Below are 22737 nucleotides of genomic sequence, written 5' to 3' on the forward strand. Positions count from 1 at the left end.
GAAGAAGAAGAAGAAGAATTTTTAAGAAATTAAAAGCATATATTATAACAATTCTTTATTGAGCGCATTCAAATTCTTCACTAAAACTTTATATGATAATTATTTACAGTGCAAGACTATTAAAAAGTCATTAAAAAAGGAAGCAAAATGCAGTTTCCAGAAATGAATGAAATTGCATAAGAGATGAAAATTGGAATGACTTGTTTAAAATGTCACGGAAATGTAACAAAAGTATTTTTGGTTTGTGTCATCGATTGTACATGCATAATAAAAAAAAGCAAAAGAAAATTACTCTCTACTATAAACATTCTACTAATTATGGAATCTTACTTGTCTTTGCTTTTATGCTGTTACTACTACTAATGATAATAACAATACTAACAATAATGATAATAATAACGATTGAATAATTATTACAAATTAAATGCTTAATTAGATGTACAGTAAGGAACAGTACAATTTTATAATATTGCTTTGTTTTACAGCATAATTTGAATGAATATTTTGTGAAAATCTTTGCAGCAATCAATATAGAGATGGAAACTTCATGAAATTACAGTATGCGATGGATATGGCTATCATACAATTGCAAACCCAAAGAAACGCTTCACATCTTATTCCAGTGGAAACGCATGTAAGTAAAAAAAACAATTAGCGGTACCTCTCACACTTGCCTGTCATAAACTAAGGATTTAGCCCAGCTGAGGGGTTTCGGCCGGTCAAAATCCCGGCAAGTTCACCTACCTGACCTGAAAAAAAATCCTAATGGAATTTTTTTTTTGATAATGATGATTTGGTAGTGTCAATCTTTAAACCTTTCAGAATTCCATATTAAGGCCTTACCAATAAAACTGGAAAGTGACCCTTCCGGAAACATTCAGTCCTTGCAAGTCAATACTCAGTGTTCAAAGTAACTTGTAATTTTTGTGATAGCACATTGGCCTGATGGTAAGAGTGCTGGAATCCAAGTTGGGTGTCAGCAGGCTGGTAATTGTTATGTTCTTGGGCAAGACACTTCGCTCTCGCAATGCCTTTTTCCACCCAGGAGTACAAATTGGTACTGGCAATTTGTTGGGGCAATCTCACTGATTGCTGGGGGGCAACCCATGATGGACTAGCATCACATCCAGGGTGGGGCAGGGGCTAGAAATACTCCTAGTCACTTCATGCTACGCTAACCAGAGTTCAGCATCAGCAGCTATGAGCAAGTTAGGCTTTAAGAGGTTTCATTGAGCTAATGAGCCCAGTGAGCCCATTTTTGTTTCAGTCAACATGCTCACTTAATAGGTGTGCTTGACTCCTGGGCTGGATATCCCTCCATTAGGAGCCCAAAGAGATTTGTGCAGTGGTTCATATATTCATCTCTATTTTTTTTCTTTCTTGTAGCAATTTCCTTTCCCATCTTATAAAACAAATTTGGCCATGGATATGATTTCTCTTATGATGCCACTCTTAGTCATGTTAGGCTTCATGTATTCAGCTATGACGATTATCAAGGTATGTTAAGAGTTTAGTTTTACCATCTATTTTAAATTCCAGTGGAATACGTAATTATAATAACTGTCAGAGGAGAACTTATGTTACAATATATGTGTGAAGTATATATGAAATAGTTCATATTTGAACTGCGGTAGTAGATGAAAGTGAAGTGTGATCATCGCAGTAAATTTTCCAATTTAAGCAACTGGAAAGAAGAAGCCTGAAAAAAATCAGGGCTTCAACGGGATTCGAACCCGTGACCTCCGCGATACCGGTGCGATGCTCTACCAACTGAGCTATGAAGCCACACATTGGGAGCGAGGTCAATTAATTGAGTTCATATCTTCCCGTGAGTGAAATGATGTGAAGTATATATGAAATAATTCATATTTGAACTGCGGTAGTAGATGAAAGTGAAGTATGATCATCGCAGTAAATTTTCCAATTTAAGCAACTGGAAAGAAGAAGCCTGAAAAAAATCAGGGCTTCAACGGGATTCGAACCCGTGACCTCTGCGATACCGGTGCGATGCTCTACCAACTGAGCTATGAAGCCACACATTGGGAGCGAGGTCAATTAATTGAGTTCATATCTTCCCGTGAGTGAAATGATGTGAAGTATATATGAAATAATTCATATTTGAACTGCGGTAGTAGATGAAAGTGAAGTATGATCATCGCAGTAAATTTTCCAATTTAAGCAACTGGAAAGAAGAAGCCTGAAAAAAAATCAGGGCTTCAACGGGATTCGAACCCGTGACCTCCGCAATACCGGTGCGATGCTCTACCAACTGAGCTATGAAGCCACACATTGGGAGCGAGGTCAATTAATTGAGTTCATATCTTCCCGTGAGTGAAATGAGAGCATCGCACCGGTATCGTGGAGGTCACGGGTTCGAATCCCGTTGAAGCCCTGATTTTTTTTTTCAGGCTTCTTCTTTCCAGTTGCTTAAATTGGAAAATTTACTGCGATGATCATACTTCACTTTCATCTACTACCGCAGTTCAAATATGAATTATTTCATATATACTTCACATCATTTCACTCACGGGAATATATGAACTCAATTAATTGACCTCGCTCCCAATGTGTGGCTTCATAGCTCAGTTGGTAGAGCATCGCACCGGTATCGCGGAGGTCACGGGTTCGAATCCCGTTGAAGCCCTGATTTTTTTCAGGCTTCTTCTTTCCAGTTGCTTAAATTGGAAAATTTACTGCGATGATCATACTTCACTTTCAATATATATATAGTTACATGTAAATTATAATAATGGAAGTAAATTAACTTATGAAATAACTAATTATTAATATTATTATATCCTTTGATTGAGACACAATAATATTATAACTATTTGACTGAATTGGCTTTTTTATATTTAGGAACTAGTTTTGGAGAAACAGAATCGTTTGAAAGAATCAATGAAGATGATGGGACTGGCTAACTGGATCCACTGGTGTGCATGGTTCATTAAAAATCTACTGTTCCTGCTCATTTCTGTTGTCGTGATGGTCATTGTACTAAAGGTAAAGTTCCGTATTGTTGTTGGTAGCAAGGTGTTTTTCTTGATCGATATAATATATTGTTCATTGTTTGTTTTATTTTGTTTTCATTTGGAAGAATGTTTCTCAGAGGGGGACTTCCGTATGTAAAAAGGGTGGGGTGTTGTTGGAAATTCTGAAAGAGGTACCAAGATCCTGTTTTGTGGGTGTGGCTTGAAATTTTTTCACCCCATAAGAGGTATCAATTCTAAAGCAACATACACTGACTTTTTGGCTCAATACTGTAATTAAAAGGAACTGTGAAAGCTCCCCTGTGTGGACTTTTTGAGGCTCAATGCCCTAGGAGGTACCAAATCTGGTTTTTTAACCCCTAATAGGTACGACAAGCACCCCCATCCTTCTCTCCCGCCCTTGGGGGAATGTTCACAACTGATTTTAGAATGTTAGTGATTCGTAACATGTACCTGGGTATTTATACCTGCTCTTACTAGTTTGATTGTTTCATTTTCAGGTCCTGGTATATAAGTATTCTGATGCAAGTGTTATCTTAATTCTGTTCATCCTCTACATTATTGCTAGCATTTTATTCTCCTTCTGTGTCAGGTAATTATAATTGTCTAGTGGGAAGATTATGGCTCTAAGCTTCTTGTTAAAGTAGGATACATTCATGTACGGGTACAAATATTATATAATTGTCAGCTAGCTACAGTATTCAGTTGTACAGTCAGTCAGTATATCACACATGATAATTATTCACATAGCACATTTAACAGTGATGAAATGTACATGTAAACTTATAAGTGAACAAAGATGGTAAATTTTAAGCTTTGTTCTGAAATGTGAAAGGTGAATTGATCAACATGACACGAGCGTGGGACAAAGAAAAAATCTGAGTCCCCAACAGGAATCAAACCCATGACCTTTCAAACACTGGGTGGGCGCTTTATCCACTAAGCTATGAGAACTTATGAAGAGCAAGGTGACTTAACTGAGTTCATACGTGACAGGTGTCCAGCATACTGCTAGGATCAGCACTGTCAAAGTTATCCTGAGTAGTGATAAGTGAACAAAGATGGTGAATTGTAAGCTCGGTACTCAAATGTGAAAGGTGAATTGATCAACATAACACAAGCATGGGGCAAAGAAAAACACGCTTGTGTCATGTTAAACAATTCACCTTATACGTGTACATGTAAACTTATTTTGCATTTGTTAAAGGAAGTTTTGGGGAGCAGGGATGGCACAGTGGTGAGAGCACTTGCCTCCCACCAGATTGGGTTCGATTCCAGCCCGGGACCATATGTGGGTAAACAAGTTTGTTGTTGGTTCTTGCCTTGCTCTTAGGGTTTTTCTCCAGGCTTTCCGGTTTCGCTCCCTGCACAAAAACCGACATCTTCCAAATTCCAATTTGACCAAGCTTAAGAAAGTAAGTAAGTAAGTAAGTAGACTTTATTGGAGAGGGTAACATTTGACAGTAACAAAACTGATTAACTAATGGCCCTCAAAATAAACACAAAAAAATTAATTAATTAAAATCACCATGTACATCCTATAAATATGACGAATTTACAATATCTAAGCAGTAAAAATGTAAAACTGCTATATACTAATAAATGATTGAGTAGTAAATTGATTTTTTAAATTTGATTTAAAAAGTGATCCTTTAAAATGCTTTGTGCTTAGACTACGCTTAAGATCGACATTTAGCTTGTTCCATTCTTGGATATTTCTTACGGTAAATGTCCAGCCACCTTCTGTGCATCTCTTGTAGCGAGGACAGCTTAAATTTAGAGGACCCATATGAAAACCAGCTAAGGCTGATCTGGCTTTCTCTCTAAATATAGTGATGTATTTTTTAAGTACAAGGATAATTCTTTTTTTGACATACGTGTAGCTTCCTGTGGTGTGTGAGGAGAGTTTAGCATTGCTGTATGTGTTTGTTTTTTCATTTTTTCAGCGTGTTCTTTTCCCGCCCTGTTCTTGGCATGCTTCTGGGTGCCTTAATTTGGATTGCAACGTTGGTGCCATATTTTGTAATTTTTGAGAACAAAAAGTACAGAGCTTTAACCAGGTATATTGTCAATTAAACTAGTAGATAAATATATTAGCTCTTAAGGAAGGATAAAAGTGCTTCTTCCAGTGAAATACCCTTTCAAACAGATGTTCTTTTGCATGCAATTTGGCAGTATTGCAACACAGTTGTCCTTTCAAAAAATACAAGGGTATTTTTCCAAGTTCCATTTGAGTGTTGACAAGATTTGGTTTCAACTTTACACAATCAAATAACAAGAAGAGCTAAATTACTCTGTAGCTGGTAGGAAACAATTCCCATATTAATGTTTATTGGCATACATGAGCAAGAAAAATATAGTCAGACAAGTGAGTTGCCAAACTGGATACAGCTCTTCAAAATCTTATTGCAGAGCAAATTTAAATTTTAAACCAGGGGTTCGATTTTGTTGATATGAACTCAACCTAAATAGCTTGCAGTCAGCAAGCAGTTTAGTAGCAACAATTACAAGTTTTCCCTTTCCCAAACAATCAGATAAAAAAAAAGTAATAATAACAAAATTGTGTTGAAAACCGGTTATTAGGTTATCAGTACAATAATTGTAACAATTTAAAACAGATATTAAATAAATATATATATATACATGTATAATTATACATAGGTAATCTTTGTGCCTTTGTGCATTTTTAAATAAGAAACAAGCCGGTTGAATTAAATTTCCTGCCCAACTTGGAAGTCCTGGAAGTTCAGTTTATCTAAACTATTATGTATGTTTAGTAGGCTGAGCAAAAATTACTGTATCTTGAAAAGATTGAATACAGTATATGTTGTCGTTTATTTTTTATCTGTTAATTTTTTATTTCAACTTTATGTGGTTAGTTTTCTTTGACTTCGTAACTAACTTAAAGAAAACAAACCACATTATTAAATACTTTGAAATCAAAAATTAGCTCAGATCAAAAACTAACTGCGACAAATATCTAATAGTAAGCTAAGGCAATACAGTGTAAGTAATGATAATGATTTTTTTCAGATCACAGAAGGCTGGGGCATGCCTTTTACCCAACACCTGCATGGGGATTGCTGCTAAATTATTTGCACAATTTGAGACTCAAAGAGTTGGAATTTCATGGAATGATGTATCTGGTTTCCCTTCTCCTGACGAAAACTTCAATATGGCATGGGTGTTTTACATGCTCTTGGCACAAAGTGCAATTTATGCAACTGTCACTTGGTGGGTACTGTTTAATGTAAACTGAAAGTTTACACAAATGCGACAGCAAAGCTAGTGACCATACATGTACCACCAAGTTTTGAGTCACCTCTTGCCTTGCCTAACCTGTAACAAAGCTGCTGCTTGTGGGTGAATTGTGTCAATAACAGGCACTTTCATCCATAACCATTATACAAGGGTGTTGAAGATAACAGCCCTTGCCTTTTACTGTGTAGGAAACTGTTACCAGCTGTGGAAGGGAGAAGGCAAGGTTGCACAGTCACATAAGCCATAAACAAGCAAAGCAATAATTATGGTGGGCAAAACAAGCCTTGTGCATTTATTTTCCCCAAGATACTTTGTGACAAAAGAAAAGGGGAGGGCTGGTGTTAGTTTCTTCATGTCTTCTTGTCCTCAACAAAACCAGTCTCAAAATTACTATCAGTTTTAATTTTGTATTTCAAATTATTAATAACCTGATATCAATAAAAAATTTTCAAGAAAGCATTGTGATTGTTATACAATTAAGATCAAGACTGTTGGCTTCTTTCATCAGGTATGTTGAAGCAGTGTTTCCTGGAGAGTTTGGAATTCCCAAACCATTTTATTTCCCATTCTTACTATCCTATTGGACAGGCCACCATCATCAGAAAATTTGCGCTGTTAACCCAGTAAGTATCAAGCATTACTTAATCAAGATACCAGTATATTAACACAATTAAAACGTTCTCTGGCTGAAAAAGTTAAGTTAAAATAGGCTTTCGGCTGAATGCCAACCTACAGAATTGCTCCGAAAACTGGAGAGGTTTGAGAAATCAAGAGTAAACTCCTCCTAACTTTTTTGAATTGTAGGAAAAGATTATTTCAGTCATTAAGAGGTCCAAAAAATTTCAGGCTTTGCAAAACTGGGATTCCACTGTGTTTAGAGGAAACACTCGCAGATAAGCAAAAGTTGATTACCCTCATTGTGGGAATCCTTGGTGTAAGGTATATTTATTAAATCCATATTTTTTTAACCTACTGTCATGACAGTATAGCCAAAGTTACAAGTTTCAGTTAGTGTCAATTGGGTGAAGGATTCATTTTAATTTATATTGAACCTTTTTGTTTTTGTTTTCAGCTAGATAAGCGTGGGTGTCAGGTAGGCTTTTTCAATATTTACATGGCACATTATATCTTACATTATATATGCTGGAGCTTACTAAGTTAGTGACAGAACCACATACACATGTAGTTCTATTACAGCATGTGTCACATAATTTATCATACTACTGCGACTGCATTGATCACTACATCTTTTTGGCTCTGATTCAAAGCATTTCATAAGTAATGTTAGATGTTTGGATAATGATACTTTCAGTTAGTGCACTTAATTACTTAAATTAAAAGGTTGATACTAAACACTTTTTAAATGAGTGAGGTCTTTACCGGAAAATCTCAACTGAGACTTGGCCGTATTGACCAAGTGATAGTGAGGTCACAGGGCTCAAAATTGTAACTCACTGGTCGCCAATGTGACCAAAAATCAGGTGTTGGCAACCAGATATTAAGAACTGGTCACCAGTGGGTGACTTACGTTTTCTTCAGTCAACCTTTTAACCTCAAAAGGAAACGACATTACTTGTAAATGAAAGCTTAAGGCAGGATTTATTCGTATAGATAGACTAAACCAAACCCACAATTCTTAGATTGCCAACTGGGTCGCCATATTTGATTCAGCAGTTTCCCTATTTTAAGGCACACTAAAGTGAACGATCCTCTCATATCGGGAAACTTTGAAATGGCTGCCCCTGTTTGAAATCACCCTATAATGCATTGCAAACCCTTGAGCATTGAGTATGTCATGTATTTATGCCTACGGATTGCGTCTCTTCTATCTGCAACTAAAAAATTGCACTTGGCGTCTGTTTTTTACCACTTAGTCACCAAATGGTGACTAAAGGATTTTTTTAATTTCGAGCCCTGAGTCAATAGGACAAGCCCAGTTTGAGATTTTCTGGTTAAGGCTGTACTTTTTGGGTAAATAAGCTTGCTTTGTTTTTTTTGGAGGCCCATAATGGGCCTGCGGGCATGACAGGAGAATAATGCCCTTGAATTAGCTAATGAAGAGCACATGTTTTACCAGCAACAAAGTATAGTGCAAGCCATAATAATAAGATAATGTACTTTCATTCACGAAGTTACCTGCAATGTTTTGTTGGTAATTATATGTGTTGCACATTTTTTCACTCTTTTTGGTTAACTAATTTTTATTTGGTAAATTGACTAAGATAACTCTGACTTGTTTTCCAACAATGTCTTATTGATATGGAAAGTTATATAATTGTTATTTCATGCTCAGGAGATGAACACATTGGTGATAACTGGGGCTGATGATGATGGTGGGGTAAAAAGTTCTGATGTTGAGGAGGAACCAGAGTTACCCATAGGTGTATCAATCAAAGGCCTCAGGAAAGTTTTCAAGGTAAGTAATTATTGTGATATAAACCCCTGTATTTCTCTGCTAGGTTTAAAACTGATCAAGTACCTCATATTAGGTGGCTTGTCATTTCACTTCCTTGTTTGCATCCACATCAGGCCTCCCAAGCCTGATTGAGAATAGAAATGAAAATGCTGAGATAATGAATTATACAATGAATGTATAGTTATGAAATAAACAAATTTATATGATTCACAAATATTTAAAGAGTTTATGCAACCGCCTGTCCTTTTCTTTTACTTGGAGCAAAGTGAACATCTTCGCTGTAGTTGGTAATGTTTTAATAGTGAGGGTTTGGGTCAAGTGTTTGGGGCAGGCTATGTACAATTATGCTCCCCCCCCCCCCCCATCTAAGGTTTGATTTGATGTTGCATGCATGGCGCATGTGATGTTGTAAACAGATGGTTTTAGAAACAGTTTGCTTTTGAGTTGTATGATGAATTCTTGCATACTGTTATTAATTTTATTTGAGTATCGCATGACAAAGGAAATGTTAAAACATAAACATGTCCAGGTGGTATGATGCCTTGGTTAGTTATGACTACCCTCTAAATTGTATATTATGTAAACTATGTACATTTCAGAAAGATCCTTGAGGTTTTCTCACATACATTGTACCAGTAATCTACCTTTGGATGTCAAAAGCACATGTCTTTTGTTTAGTTCCGCTAAACTTAACAAGCTTACTCAATCTGTTTCTTTCACTGTTTTATCCCTCAGGGGTCCACTGGATCCAAAGTTGCTGTGGATGAACTTTCACTTAACATTTTCAAAGGCCAGATAACTGCTCTTCTGGGACACAATGGAGCAGGAAAGACAACAACGATATCAATGCTAACAGGCTTGTTCCCACCTTCCTCTGGCTCTGCGCACATTGATGGAAAGAGTATTATTACTGACATGGATGCTATTCGAGACAGCCTGGGACTCTGCCCCCAACATAATGTACTGTTTGACCGTCTAACTGTAAAAGAACACCTTGACTTCTTTATTAACTTAAAGGTATGACACAACCTGATGGTAATTGCATCCTTGGGTCACTACGTTTATTATTATTATTAAACTCATCTGCATCATTGGTAGAAGTGGTAAATTAATTCAAATCCCCTTGTACCGGTAAATAGATTGTGTAATAAGACACAGTGTTTTATTAAATTTCCTTAAATGTACATACTTTGTTACTACTTCCTTAAGGTGGATTTTTGGAGGTAATAATTCTTTACAATTCACTATTGACATCTAGAATAAAATCGACAATTATAAAAACTATTAATAATAAAAACTGAAACAATACATGATACAATAAAACTGCAGCAGAGTGTCAAAAATATCATGTTGATTGAGCATTTTCTGATGAATTGTGAGGTGTTTGAAAATAGACTCTGTGGTGAGTTTTTGTTATACATGTATCTTTTCAGTCAAAAAAAGACAAGAAAGCTGAGAAATAAAGTTGTAACAGGAGCAAAAGTTTGTAGAAAAGAGTGCAGTATTCATTCTGATATCTGATGAAAAGCTAGAATTGCATTTTGATTGATAGTGGCTAAAAAGGCTTTAGAATTTCTCATTTCTGGCTGTTACAGTGTATTTATTAATTTTATTAATTCAGTAACCCTTCGCAAATTTCCATCTTCCTGAATTATTTGTAGTCCCTACATAGTGATGCCTCTGTGTTGCATTTACAGGGCAAGTTTGGCCAAGAAGCCAGGCAGGAGGTGAGCCAGATGATAAGTGACATCAATCTTGTGGACAAGACCAACAGTCAGTCATCCAAGCTATCTGGAGGAATGAAAAGGAAATTAAGGTGTTACTTACATGTAGTTGCTGATACATGATGAAGTAAGCAAAGTAAAAAAAACCCTGGTATAGATGTTGAATGATGTAGCTGTTCAGATATAGCCTGGAATACATTGTTCAGATAAGGAATAGAGATGTAAATGTTTTTTTTTTGTTTTTTTTGTTGTTTTTTTTGAGTCCTGTAAAGACAACAAGATCTATTGCTAATTTTTGTGTTGAACTGAGGTTGTATTCTTAAAACAAAACAGCTTATAATGTTTTAGTAATGACTTTTTTTGCACAAAATATAATAAATATTACTCAGCTGTGAGTAGTTATGTTCTTTAGATTAGTAAATAAATGTGTTATTTTATTCACAGTTGTGCTATAGCACTTATTGGAGGCTCTGAAATTGTCTTCTTGGATGAGCCCACCTCAGGAATGGACCCATATGCTAGAAGAGGGACATGGGACCTTCTCTTGAAGCACAAAGCAGGAAGAACTATTATTCTGACCACACATTTTATGTACGCATTATTTTATCATGATTTTATAATCAGGAAAAATGTCATTAACATTTGTGATCAACTGACAAGGCCTTAGACAAAACTAGTTTAAATTATTGGTAAATCACGTAATATGCAAATTTTTATGCTTTAAGCAAAGAAATTTTTAAAAAAATGTAAATGTAGTTTTTCCTGATCGAAATGATGTTAAGTGGTACTTTCTTGGCTTCAATGCACAAAATTCTGCATAAATCATTTTGATCATCAAGTAAAAGGAAATATTATCTTTCTTTAATATGAACATTTCCCATGTTATGTAGATATGCTACAAAATATTAATCTTGAAGTTAGGCTTGATGTCTGTCTTTATGTCTGTCTCTCTGTCTGTATGTAGAAATTTCAGGAATGAAAAAGGTTGTTGAATTAGATAAAATCTCTGTACTCATTATTATGACATTATTATTTTGCAGGGATGAAGCAGACTTACTTGGAGATCGGATTGCCATAATGGCTGATGGACAATTACGTTGTTGTGGTAGTTCTCTTTTTCTGAAGGGCAGGTGAGATAAAGTTGCTATAAAGTCTGGAATTGTTAGTATGTTTTTAACTAGTTTTGTGAATTTTTCACACTTGTCAAAGAATATTTTACCACAATTGCTGCTAATCTCGCAATCTGATTGGCTAATTTGCCTTTGTCAATAAGAGTCCATACCATGCTGCTTGCGTCAATGTGTCACGCAATGCCTTTTTTGGCTCGCGGTCTGAAAAAAACATTTTCTTTGATGTTGATATTGTGGTGAAAAACAAATCAAAATGTGGTTTAGCGTGGTCTGTACTTTTATTGACAACGAGCACACGTCATTACTCTTTTCCCAAACATTTTTTTTTCTTATTTTTTCTGCATGTTGAGTGAGTTTGCAAAAGTTTTTGAAAGGAAAGTCTGACGCATAGAAGTAGCTCATTTACATGGTGCAACACATGCACTTTCAAGTCCGAGTTGGTGTTTTCAAAATTTTGTCAACAAATCTTGACAAAGATTTCTTTTGTTATCTTTGATATTGTGGTAAAAAACAAATCAAATGTAGTTTAGCTTGCTCTGTACTCTTATCGACAACGAGTACGCGTCATCACAGTGGTGAAAATTTGTTGTGGACTCACTTGGCTGTGCCTCGTGAGTCCACAACATTTTGACCACTGTGATGACACATACTCGTTGTCAATAAGAGTACAGACTACGCTAAACCACATTCAATTTGTTATTTCTACCATGTTGTGCAGAAGATATTAAATGTTTTTCTAAGTCATTTTTTTTTTTTAATTTCACTTTCTTTCTTTTGATCGCATACATGTAGGTTGAATTTTAGACATGGAAGTTGTTGGCGAGTTTATCAGTTGTTTAGTTTTTGCATAACATGATGTATGCAGGATGGAGCTGGTTTTGGTGTACACATTTGCACACCACATTACACACATGCCCTGTAAAGGTGTTACCAGATTCACTGAAAACACATTTTTTTATTTGTTTTTTTATGATATTTTTTTACTGAAAACACATTATTATTATTATTTTTGCTTTATTTTATTTTTTAGTTTATTTCATACCATTATTTTTGGACTCTTTTTTTTTTCGATGACCATAACAATGGTCTTACATGTGCATGATGCATTTCATTGGGTGTATAACTGATCAGGGGAAACTATTTTCCTCTACTTGTTCTTAAAAAAAAACTGCTCATTGCAGACATTTTTACACTGGGTTACAACAGAGTAAAGTGTAGGACCTGGTACACTGATGATTAGATTTCTGTTTGGGATGTTGACATCCTGGGCAAAGCCAGTCCTTTTTTGCAGTGTTCCTCTGCACACATGTGGGAGTAGAAGTGGGGAGTGGTAAATTGTCGGGGCAACCTGCAAAAAATGACTAGCATGCCATACAAGGGGATACTCGTAGTCACTATGGAGACCCGAGATAAGATTTGCCAAGTAGTTTGTGGAGAAACTTAGTGGTTGAGGAACATTGATCCCTAGCGTATTTATATAGTTCAGTATATATAACCATGAAATGTTATGATTTTGTAGGTATGGTGTAGGATATCATTTGACATTAGTTAAAAAGGAAAGCTACGACCAAGAGGCGATCACAAACCTTGTCAAGCGCCATGTACCAACAGCAGAAATAATCAGTTGTGTTGGTGCAGAAATCCAATTTGTTCTCAGTAGTGAAAGTTCACAAAGCTTTGAGGCTCTCTTCTATGAACTGGAAAGTAAGTAAATAGTGAATGTTCTTAAATAACTGATCAGCTGTAGGCAGGTCCAGATTTGCGTCTATAGACTGATGTTCATAAGTTAAATTACATTGTCTTCAGTTCCAAGGAAGTAATTGTTGAGTTTTTTTTTAATTGCAAGTTTCTAAGTTAAGTGGAAAGCAAGGTACATAAAATTGCAAGAGCAAAAGCAATATTTCCCCTTCCACCCATCCCCCACAACAGATGGAGACGTTCAAGGAAGTTTGAATCAGTATTACTCTTTAGCAGTGATATGGGCCAAAAAGGACAGCAACTCATAATCAATGGATACACGTGTAATGATCTTTTGTGCACTTAATGATGTTCAGACAGGTAGATTCCCCTTAATGTAGTATAGCCATGTGGATCAAGACACTTTTACATCTAATAACTCTTTTGTGTTGCAAAGTTTCAACCGACGCTCAATTCTCCTTCCTTCCATGTAATTTTGTTGGTATTGAAAAAACAATATGTACACATTTCTTTGCAATATAGATAAACTGGAGGAATATGGAATAACAAGTTTTGGCGTTTCTGTGACAACTCTAGAGGAGGTTTTCATGAAAGTTGGAGAAGGTGCTGAGAAAACTCTACAGGACCTGTAAGTATCATCAGAAATATTTTATAATGTAAAATAAATGGATTAACTTTTGAATATATTTCTAATTAGTACTTTAATTTGCTTTTAATTAATTTACTTCTAATAACAAATTTTAGTTTTAGATAACTTAACAAGAAATCAACAAAGCATTGCCATTGGTTCTCTTAGTGAACTATAATTAAGATATGATCCTGACAATGCCAAAAGAAGTGGGTTTTGACACAACATTCCAAATTAAACTAATTTGTTTTGTTGTTGTTGTTGTTTTAATAATCATTTCTTACACTTACAACACTTATTACATCACTTATTCTAAGCCTATTTTTGCAATAACATACAACAAATCTTTCTGTACAATCATACTCAGGTGGAGGAGCTTTTAGGAATATTAAATAATTTTTTCAAGTTTTTACTTATATTTAACTTTGCTGATAAAGTCGGAAAGTAATAGAAATGGTGAGTCATTTTGGAGTTTTTTCTTATAAATATAATACCGCAGAAAGAGGAGGGTGTAGTTCAGTTTTTTGAGTTATTTTTTTGTAAAAAAATACCTCTTAGTCGGCGCGTCGGGTATGTTATGGACGGGTCAATGGGTGAGTGAGTGAGTGAGTGAGTGAGTGAGTGAGTGAGTGAGAGATGTATGTATGTCACACCAATCAGATTGGATCTACTGTAAACAGCCAATCAAAATTCTTGTTGTAAAGGTAAATGGTATGTGAGAAGATTTGATCCCGATAGAGTTCAGAACGGCCATATTTATTCTTCTGTAAAAGAGGAAGAAGTATTCATATATTGGGTTTACTTCGACATTTTCTGTGGGTTAGGCTGAGGATTTTAGTTAAATGAACGAGATGAGCCTTGAGGTTTGAAACAGTTCGTGAGTTAGTAGTATGCAAATACAACGAGATATTTTTGTTTTTAGTTACAAAGGTAACTTGATACTTTTGTTTTTCACAAGGAGTAAATTCAATTAGAGGTCACGAATCGTCGCGTCTAATTCTTAGGACATGTTTTAGAGGGGACGAGACTTCAGATTTGAAACAGTTCTAACGTTTACAATAGTAAGTGCGGGTAACGATTGTTTTGTTCTTGTTGCATGCAAATATAACGAGATATTTTTGTTTTTTAGCTACAAAGTGTAATTTGACACTCTTGTTTTTGACAAGGGAGTAAATTCAATTAGAGCGGACGAATCGTCACCACTCTTTCCCACGAGATGTTTGCTATCTTTAGTAACAAATGGTAACTTAACACTTTTGTTTTTTATATGGGAGTAAATTCAATTAGAGCTGACAAGCTATCGGCTATTGTTTCCAGGATATTAAAAAAAAAGAAGCTTTCGTTTCTGGACGGTTTTTACGTCTCTGCAGTAGCAGTTTAATAGTTTTATTTGATGACATTTATTTCAGTCCGATATTTTTAAAGGTAAAAAGTATGAAAACTGTTCAAATGTTCTTTGAAGACTGTGTGGCACCAAGTTAAAGTGCAATTTAATTAAATCAGACTTTCAACGTGTCAGAGGTTTTTTCTTTTTTTTTCTGTTTTCGGTGAAGTTGAGTTGTGTTGTGTTGTGTAAAAAGGTAAACTTACGACTCGTATAAAATGCGAAAAAGTCTCTAAATTAACTTGAGTATTTTTGAGCAAAAATTCCTCTTGGGGGTTGGAAGGGTTATGTGATCGGTGAGTGAGGGAGTTATGCATGTGCGCGTGTCACACCAATCACAGTGCGGGTTGTATCAAAGAACGAATCAAATTGCCTGTTAGAAAATAAGATGGTATCTACATTAATCTGGAGACGTGTCAGATTACTGTAGTTTGTTCAGTCAAACATTTTATGGCTTACTATTTAGCTATCTTACCAATGTAACATCGCAACCAAAAAAACTTGTAAAATTAACCAAATCATTACTGTACCATGAATGCTTCTATCTCCAACACTTCACACAAAAAAATAACTCTTGCACGCCTTGCGTGCCTATGTTTTTATCAAGGTACTTGAACTTGGAAAAGTACCAAAAAGAAGAAGATCTTCAATGTTTAGATTAAATTCAGAGTTATTCTCTGTATTAAACCATTGTAATATTTCTTGAGTAAAGGACTTTGTAAATTGGCACTCTGAAAACGTATGGTCTATAGAATCCAGATCCCCACAATATATACAATTACTATCTAAACCTAAAAAGTTCCTTTTTAGTCACTACAATTCTATGAATGAATTTAAAATGAAATTCCGTAATTCTATTTTCTCTACAAGTCTTTTGTACCGATTTGAATATATTCGTCCAGTTGTTTTGTCCACAGGAACGGTTTGATTCCATCTCTTTGCACCAGTTTGGTTTTCTTTATACTTCTTATCAACAATTAGCCAGTAGAAGTCTTTGGATTTAGCTCGCAGTAAATTAATAACTACGTTTTCATCTAAGTGAAAGGACTCCGGGTCCTCATTGTTTATCATTTCAGCACTGAATTCATTAGTTTTCGCCTTAGTTAGGAGGTGACCTGGAATAGCAGAAATAACTTGGTAAAAGTGAGGAAAGGTAGTTTTTTTGAAGTGAATATTTCAACTGAAAAACAGGGAATGGTAGGACATTTCCATTTTTTTCTAAATGATCTTTAATCGTTCTAATACCTTTCTCGAACCATTCCTTCCAGAAAAAAGGTTTACCGTCAATGCGGATTTCCTTATTGTGAAGTAGAATTTTATCTCGTTCATGATGGCATCCGTGAAGAGCCTTCAATTCATGAAAGAACAACAGAATGTCCTTATAAAAAGAGGGTACATTTTCAAAGTGCTTTGCATCGTAATTACATGATAGGAGAAAATGGAGGCCCCCATATTTCTTAAAAAAATAGTCTGGTACAAATTTCCACTAGAGATGGCCCTTCCGTATGAGTCTTGGTATCCATGCTAATCTCAGCGCTTTGATCATTGTTTCTATATCCGTCATACGCAGCCCGCCCTTCTCATAATCCTGATATAGTCCTTCCCTTCTTATTTTGTCCCTTTTATTTTTCCAGATGAATCTAAAGAGCCTACCTTTAACGTTACTTATAATATCTTTTGGAACATTGATATTTGAAGCTGGTTATATAAGAGATGATACTCCAAGCGCCGTGGTTATCATCACTTTCTCAAATAGTGTGAGATCTCTTGACTTCCATATATCCAAGTTTGTTTGCAATTTATCTATCTTAAGGTTGAAATTCATTTCATTATTTCCTCGAAATACCTAGAATTCTGGTCGGATTACTAACCCATTTTAAATGTAACGGTTTGTTTTTATTGCCTGACCACTTCCTCTGCCACATAGCTTTAGTTTTCTCTAAATTGAGCCTAAGACCAGAGATTTCGCCAAAATCCACTGCGATTTGTAATCCTTTTTCCACCGAAGAGAGGTCGAAACACAGCAGGTTGGTATTATCTGCAAATTGACTAATTTTAATTTCCCTTTCAAATATTGAAATTCCCTTGACAACGCTGGATTGACGGATTTTCATAGACATAAGTTCTGCGGCTAGGATGAACAAGTATGGAGAAAGTGGGCATCCTTGTCTTACTCCGGTAGATTTGGTTATTTTACATTACAAAAATTGTGTTAATGTGACACCTTTTTTCACAGTTAAGTATGTAATAAGATCTTCATTCTTGTGTCCTATTAACTTCAAAAATGAATAAGTCCATGGTTCATTAACATTTTTTTCTTCATTATCAGTGGATGTATATCTTAAAGCAAATAAAAAAGCTAATATTCTGAGGTAATTCCTTTGTGGAAAGTTTCATTTGCGCATTTTGCTTAAAAGGTTTTGCTCCTGCAGGACTTGATTTGAAATTGAGACAAAGGGAATTCGTAAATGGCATATTGCAAACTGGTTTCAGCTAATCACACTGTTAACGAGATCAATTTGAAGTTAGACCAACAGAGATGAACCTTTTGTTTTCCTGTAGAGCTGTTGACCAAGAGCATCTTGGGCAACAATATGCATCAGCTTCAAATCTCTTGGAGCCTGGGGCAGAGAAACAGGCAATTGGAGGTATTTCAATTTTTTCACTTAGGTATTACTTTGCAGAATGCTTCATGTTAAAACCAGAATTCGAATTGTTTGGAAATTCGGTAGCTTATAAATGCTGTTTCTACGGGAATCTTGACAGGAATTGAGATACTTGCAATCTTTTCCTGCGAACATGAAGCAAAATATATGTGTAGGACATTGCAAAAGAAATAAGGAAAACCGCACTAAATTTTAAAACCATCATTAAGAAGTGTTCATGCTCTTTAGGATGACCTTCATAAATATATTAGTTTATTACAGTTGTATTCCACCTATACAAAAATCTTCTCCTTGCCAAAACCTTGCTGAAAATAATTGAAAACGACAAAGCATATCGTTTTGCTGGTGTTACGCATTAAACAGCGTACAGTTCAGCAACTTACCAATACTTAATGTCACATATGGGCTTACTTTTGCGAATGCCATCATGTTGTCTTAACTTGTTTTGTTTGGTCTTGATTTATAAGTTAGTGAAAATAAATTTCTGCTCTTGTTTAATATATATTTTCAGAATTAAAGACAGGTTTGAGCCTGAAGTGGCAGCAGTACAAGGCCATGCTTATTAAGAGATTTCTGAACTCCAAACGTGAGAAAAAACTGGTTTTAACGCAGATAATTCTACCACTGTTGATGGTGCTGCTTGGATTGCTGCTCATTAAGACTCTTCAGGAACCAAACACGGATGAACCTCCACGTGTTTTAACGCTGTCCCATCTTAGCATTAAGGACGTTCCAAACACTGGGTTTTTTGCTGACTTCCGTTTGAACGCTTCTACCAGTGCAAAGAAAAAACTCTTTGATGTAAGTCAAATAAGGAGTAAATGACTTGGTATTCAATCCAAATAACCATTTCCTCTATGCGATGTTCCCTAATGCATCGTGATATTCAACAAAACAGGCCCAAAATTTGTTTTGGGTTGATTCTTGTTCAGATGTTTGTTTTCAGTGTAGATCGGTCAATTCAATTCTTTTACGTTTTCACTCAGTTGAAAGTCACAATCGTGATGGCCACCTTTTGTCCAGATATGTTATCTTGAACATATTACCACAAAATACAATAACCTTTATTTCACCTCGAATATAAAATAGCGAAATTGCTAATATCTTCGAGAAAATGAATAAATGAATAAATAAAATACGATGGATATGGAATATTAAAATAAGTTTATAAAATTACAATATGTACAATTACGATACACTAGCTACATTTACATTTCATAGAGGAAACTGGGTGCAGTCTACATCATGCATAATTGAGTGTTAAAATTTATTCATAATATAGAGCCAAAAAAACAATATTGAAGGGAAAAATATTGCGATTTGGACAGTAATGCAGCAAGGTTAATGATTATCCATAACTACGTGTTAAGATGGAGCCCCTTCATGGTCAGCAGTCCACCAAGTATGCTATGTATATTGCATTTTGTGTCCATCTAGTCGTTATCTATTTGAACTTGGAGCTCAGTGTTCAAAATTACTATGTGCAGTGTACCGGTATATCATGAGAAATGTTTGATTATACAAGTAGGACTATACAATGTTCTAACGTCCCATGAAAGAGCTGGTGATACTGAAGAGAGCTTTTCACTTATGTGAGGTTGAAAATGGTACTATCTTTAGACAGTTCCCTTGCTATACTGTTGGCTGTTAATTTACACTATTCTTACCCACCTTATAGGAAGCAAACAAATATCTGAAAGAAGTGAAGGTGGACTTGAAGGATGTAGTCTCAGACGTGGATGCCATTAAGAAAGGTAACCAAGGAGACAACATATTGGTAAAAGGAGAAAAGTATCTATACAAAGATGAAAGCCAGAAGGAAAAATGCTGCAATTACGAGTTCCTCATTCTGAATGCCAAGTGTCAGAAAGATGTAAGTTGTTGAGTCCTTGCTTGTTTTGTAATTTGTTTTATTTCTTTTGTCCACAGTGTCTACCCTTGAAGGAAAATTAGTGACTAACAATATATATATATATATATATATATATATATATATATGTATATATATATATATGTATATATATATATATATATATATGTATATATATATATATATGTATATATATATATATATATGTATATATATATATATATATGTATATATATATATATATGTATATATATATATATGTATATATATATATATATATGTATATATATATATATGTATATATATATATATGTATATATATATATATATATGTATATATATATATATATATATCTGATGAGTGCGTAAGCACGAAACTCGGAGTAACAGCAAATCTTGCCTCTTCGTTATTACTCATATATATATATATATATAGGCAATTGTGGAAAACGAGGACGGACAACTTCGAGCGAAAAAAATATATATATACAGTACAAAATCTAAGAAATCTAAAAAAAAGTTTAAAAATTTAATATTTAAATTATTAAATTATTACATTTTTAAACTTTTTTTTAGATTTCTTAGATTTTTTACTGTATATATATTTTTTTTTCGCTCGAAGTTGTCCGTCCTCGTTTTCCACAATTGCCTACAAATTTCATTACTCGAGGTTTGGACTACGAATCCTTTTGGATCCTTCTGGCGCGTGGCATCCCTGTTGGCTCGAAGCATCTTAACTTTATATATATATATATTTTTTTTTTTTTTTTTTTTATTCACATCACTTTGAATTACAAGCTACTTACGCCACTACAACAGTACGCTACTTAATATAAAAACACTTACAGAACTTAATTACAATGTGCGATACTTGCGCTACTAAACAATACTATGCTCTACTTACAATGCAACACTTACAGTACTTACTTACAATGTGAGATACTTAGGCTACTAACAGTGCAATACTCCACTCTTTACTTATATATATATATAAGAAAAAACAAACAGCTACTTGCGTCACTCACAATACGGATTACATACGTTACAAAATCGAGAAAAAAAATGTATATATATATCCACTATAAATGTTATGACAATAATTGTTACTATAAACCATTATAGACTAATGTTCGAGCTTGTGACATTATTCAAGTTATGTACTTGTTCTGTCATGCAAACAATGGTCACTAACTAGGTACCAAAGCTCGATACTTTCAGTTTGCATCAATTACAGCATATACAATTTAACAATTCCTATATAAAATCTGTTCTAATTTTATGAATAATTTCCTTTTTTTAGTTTATTACAGGGAAGCTGTCTGCTGACTCTTGTAAAGAAAACGAAAACTTTGGTTATAATGTTTGTTCTGACTGCCTTCGATCAAGGTAACTATGACGGGATACCTTTTCAAGTCCTATAGCTACGGTTAAACCTATTTCTGTCTTTTTATAACTGTTTCTTCACTTGCATACATCCCAATGGTATCAGATTTATTACTTACAATATTTCTCACTCCTCTCTCCACAATAAACTGAAGCAGCTTAGTGGAAGGAGACATCAGGGCAGTTTTAATCAGGAAATTTCTTTTTAGTAGTAATATGGACCAAAGTATCAAAAGCACAAAGTTTTGAACATTTTTCTTGTTTTTAAATGTAATTATTGTAATTGAAACATTCCTTTTGGAACTGAGCCCTGAACCTCTTGATTTCATAATTGTTGTTTAATGGAAAATGTAGCGTACTCTTTTTTTAAACCATAGCACTTCAGTAATCAGCAATGAAACCGAGATTAGTCAAACCAAACAGAGAACATAATATCTGGCAGGAGTAAAACATAATTGAAGAAATGTTTTAAGATAATATTATATTCTGATAATTAACATTTAAAAACGTTCTCTGGTTAAAATAGTTAAAAATTACGATCTTTCGATTGCCAGTCTGCAATTTTTGACAAATAGTGAATAAGGAACGCGATCGTTGAAATATATACGGTAAAAAGTGTAAGTAGAAAAAATTACAGTAAGAACAGAAAGATACTTGAGAGGAAATAAAATGCTAAAATGGGGTTCATAAAAGAATAGAATATTGTCTAGGTAATGGTTTTGAGTTATTGTCGGATTCAATTGTCATTGGTGGTTACTCGTCCATTTTTAAAAGTACATTCTGATGTTTTACTGGACTGGAAAGTATCTTAAACCAAGGTTGAAATTTTTGAAAAGTTATTAACCATTGTCGTGTAGTTACTCTAATAATCTTATTCCTCGACGGTAAACAACATTGTGTTGCCCATTTTAGCAATTTTATGAGCTAGTGACACAATTAGAAAAGCTACTTATGAACATTATTAAACCCGGCGATAGCTGATAACACAGACTTGCTTTTGAAACCAAACTGCCTCTAACGCGATCTCTGTGACTCTGTCACACAAAACAGAAGCCATTTATTTTGCTTAAAGCAGAATGGCAAAGGAGATCGCGAATCAGAGTGCACGAAAGATGCATTTTGCTTTGCTTGTTGTAAGTCATTTTACCTTCCTAAATTTGGTTCCAGTTTTATTTGATTCTTCTTCTTGTTTTAGTTCTACGCCAAGTAGCAGTACAGGCGGCTGTGTGAACACCTTGAGCTGTGATCAGACCAATCTGAATGAGTCAAGCACTTTCTTTTTGGAATATGTGTTGGAAGATAGCAACGATGCTGATTACTTCACCAAACATGTCGTAGGGTTCACTTTTGTTTCAAGTAAAGATGATCCTGATAATGACGGAAATATGAATACTACTTTGTGGTTCAGTAATAGAGTGAGTCTCCTTCCTTGTTCACCCAATTACTATTTTAATTTCTGTTCTCGACTTGGGCTATCATTTGACAGGAGCAGAACATAAGGGGAGCCTTGGCCTAAATTATGACCTGCTGATGGTGAAGGTCTGCAAAACATTCATAAAAAAAAACACACAAATTCCACTTTCATAC

At 34.8% G+C, this 22737-nt stretch overlaps 1 protein-coding gene and 1 non-coding gene across 3 annotated transcripts in view; one reads left to right on the plus strand and one right to left on the minus strand.

Moving 5' to 3' along the window:
* Nucleotides 1-22737, plus strand: part of LOC110047968 (phospholipid-transporting ATPase ABCA3-like) — a 45906-nt gene that overhangs the window by 9069 nt on the left and 14100 nt on the right. For both annotated transcript variants that reach the window (XM_020753723.2, XM_089297212.1), the window contains 20 exons: nucleotides 523-634; nucleotides 1387-1497; nucleotides 2860-3003; nucleotides 3491-3582; nucleotides 4937-5050; nucleotides 6024-6224; nucleotides 6760-6874; nucleotides 7324-7344; nucleotides 8545-8667; nucleotides 9403-9684; nucleotides 10365-10483; nucleotides 10836-10982; nucleotides 11432-11521; nucleotides 13041-13225; nucleotides 13742-13847; nucleotides 17794-17879; nucleotides 18409-18698; nucleotides 19576-19770; nucleotides 21068-21153; nucleotides 22346-22565. In XM_020753723.2, coding sequence (XP_020609382.2) covers nucleotides 523-634; nucleotides 1387-1497; nucleotides 2860-3003; nucleotides 3491-3582; nucleotides 4937-5050; nucleotides 6024-6224; nucleotides 6760-6874; nucleotides 7324-7344; nucleotides 8545-8667; nucleotides 9403-9684; nucleotides 10365-10483; nucleotides 10836-10982; nucleotides 11432-11521; nucleotides 13041-13225; nucleotides 13742-13847; nucleotides 17794-17879; nucleotides 18409-18698; nucleotides 19576-19770; nucleotides 21068-21153; nucleotides 22346-22565 — 2839 coding nt within the window. The remainder of the gene's footprint in view (nucleotides 1-522; nucleotides 635-1386; nucleotides 1498-2859; nucleotides 3004-3490; nucleotides 3583-4936; nucleotides 5051-6023; nucleotides 6225-6759; nucleotides 6875-7323; nucleotides 7345-8544; nucleotides 8668-9402; nucleotides 9685-10364; nucleotides 10484-10835; nucleotides 10983-11431; nucleotides 11522-13040; nucleotides 13226-13741; nucleotides 13848-17793; nucleotides 17880-18408; nucleotides 18699-19575; nucleotides 19771-21067; nucleotides 21154-22345; nucleotides 22566-22737) is intronic.
* On the minus strand, nucleotides 2212-2284 carry Trnat-ggu (transfer RNA threonine (anticodon GGU)). Its single transcript has one exon. It is a non-coding gene; the product is annotated as a tRNA-Thr (tRNA).

This window comes from Orbicella faveolata, unplaced genomic scaffold, assembly GCF_042242905.1.
Source record: "Orbicella faveolata isolate gen_17 unplaced genomic scaffold, um_ofav_v1 contig_27, whole genome shotgun sequence".
NCBI lineage: Eukaryota > Metazoa > Cnidaria > Anthozoa > Scleractinia > Merulinidae > Orbicella > Orbicella faveolata.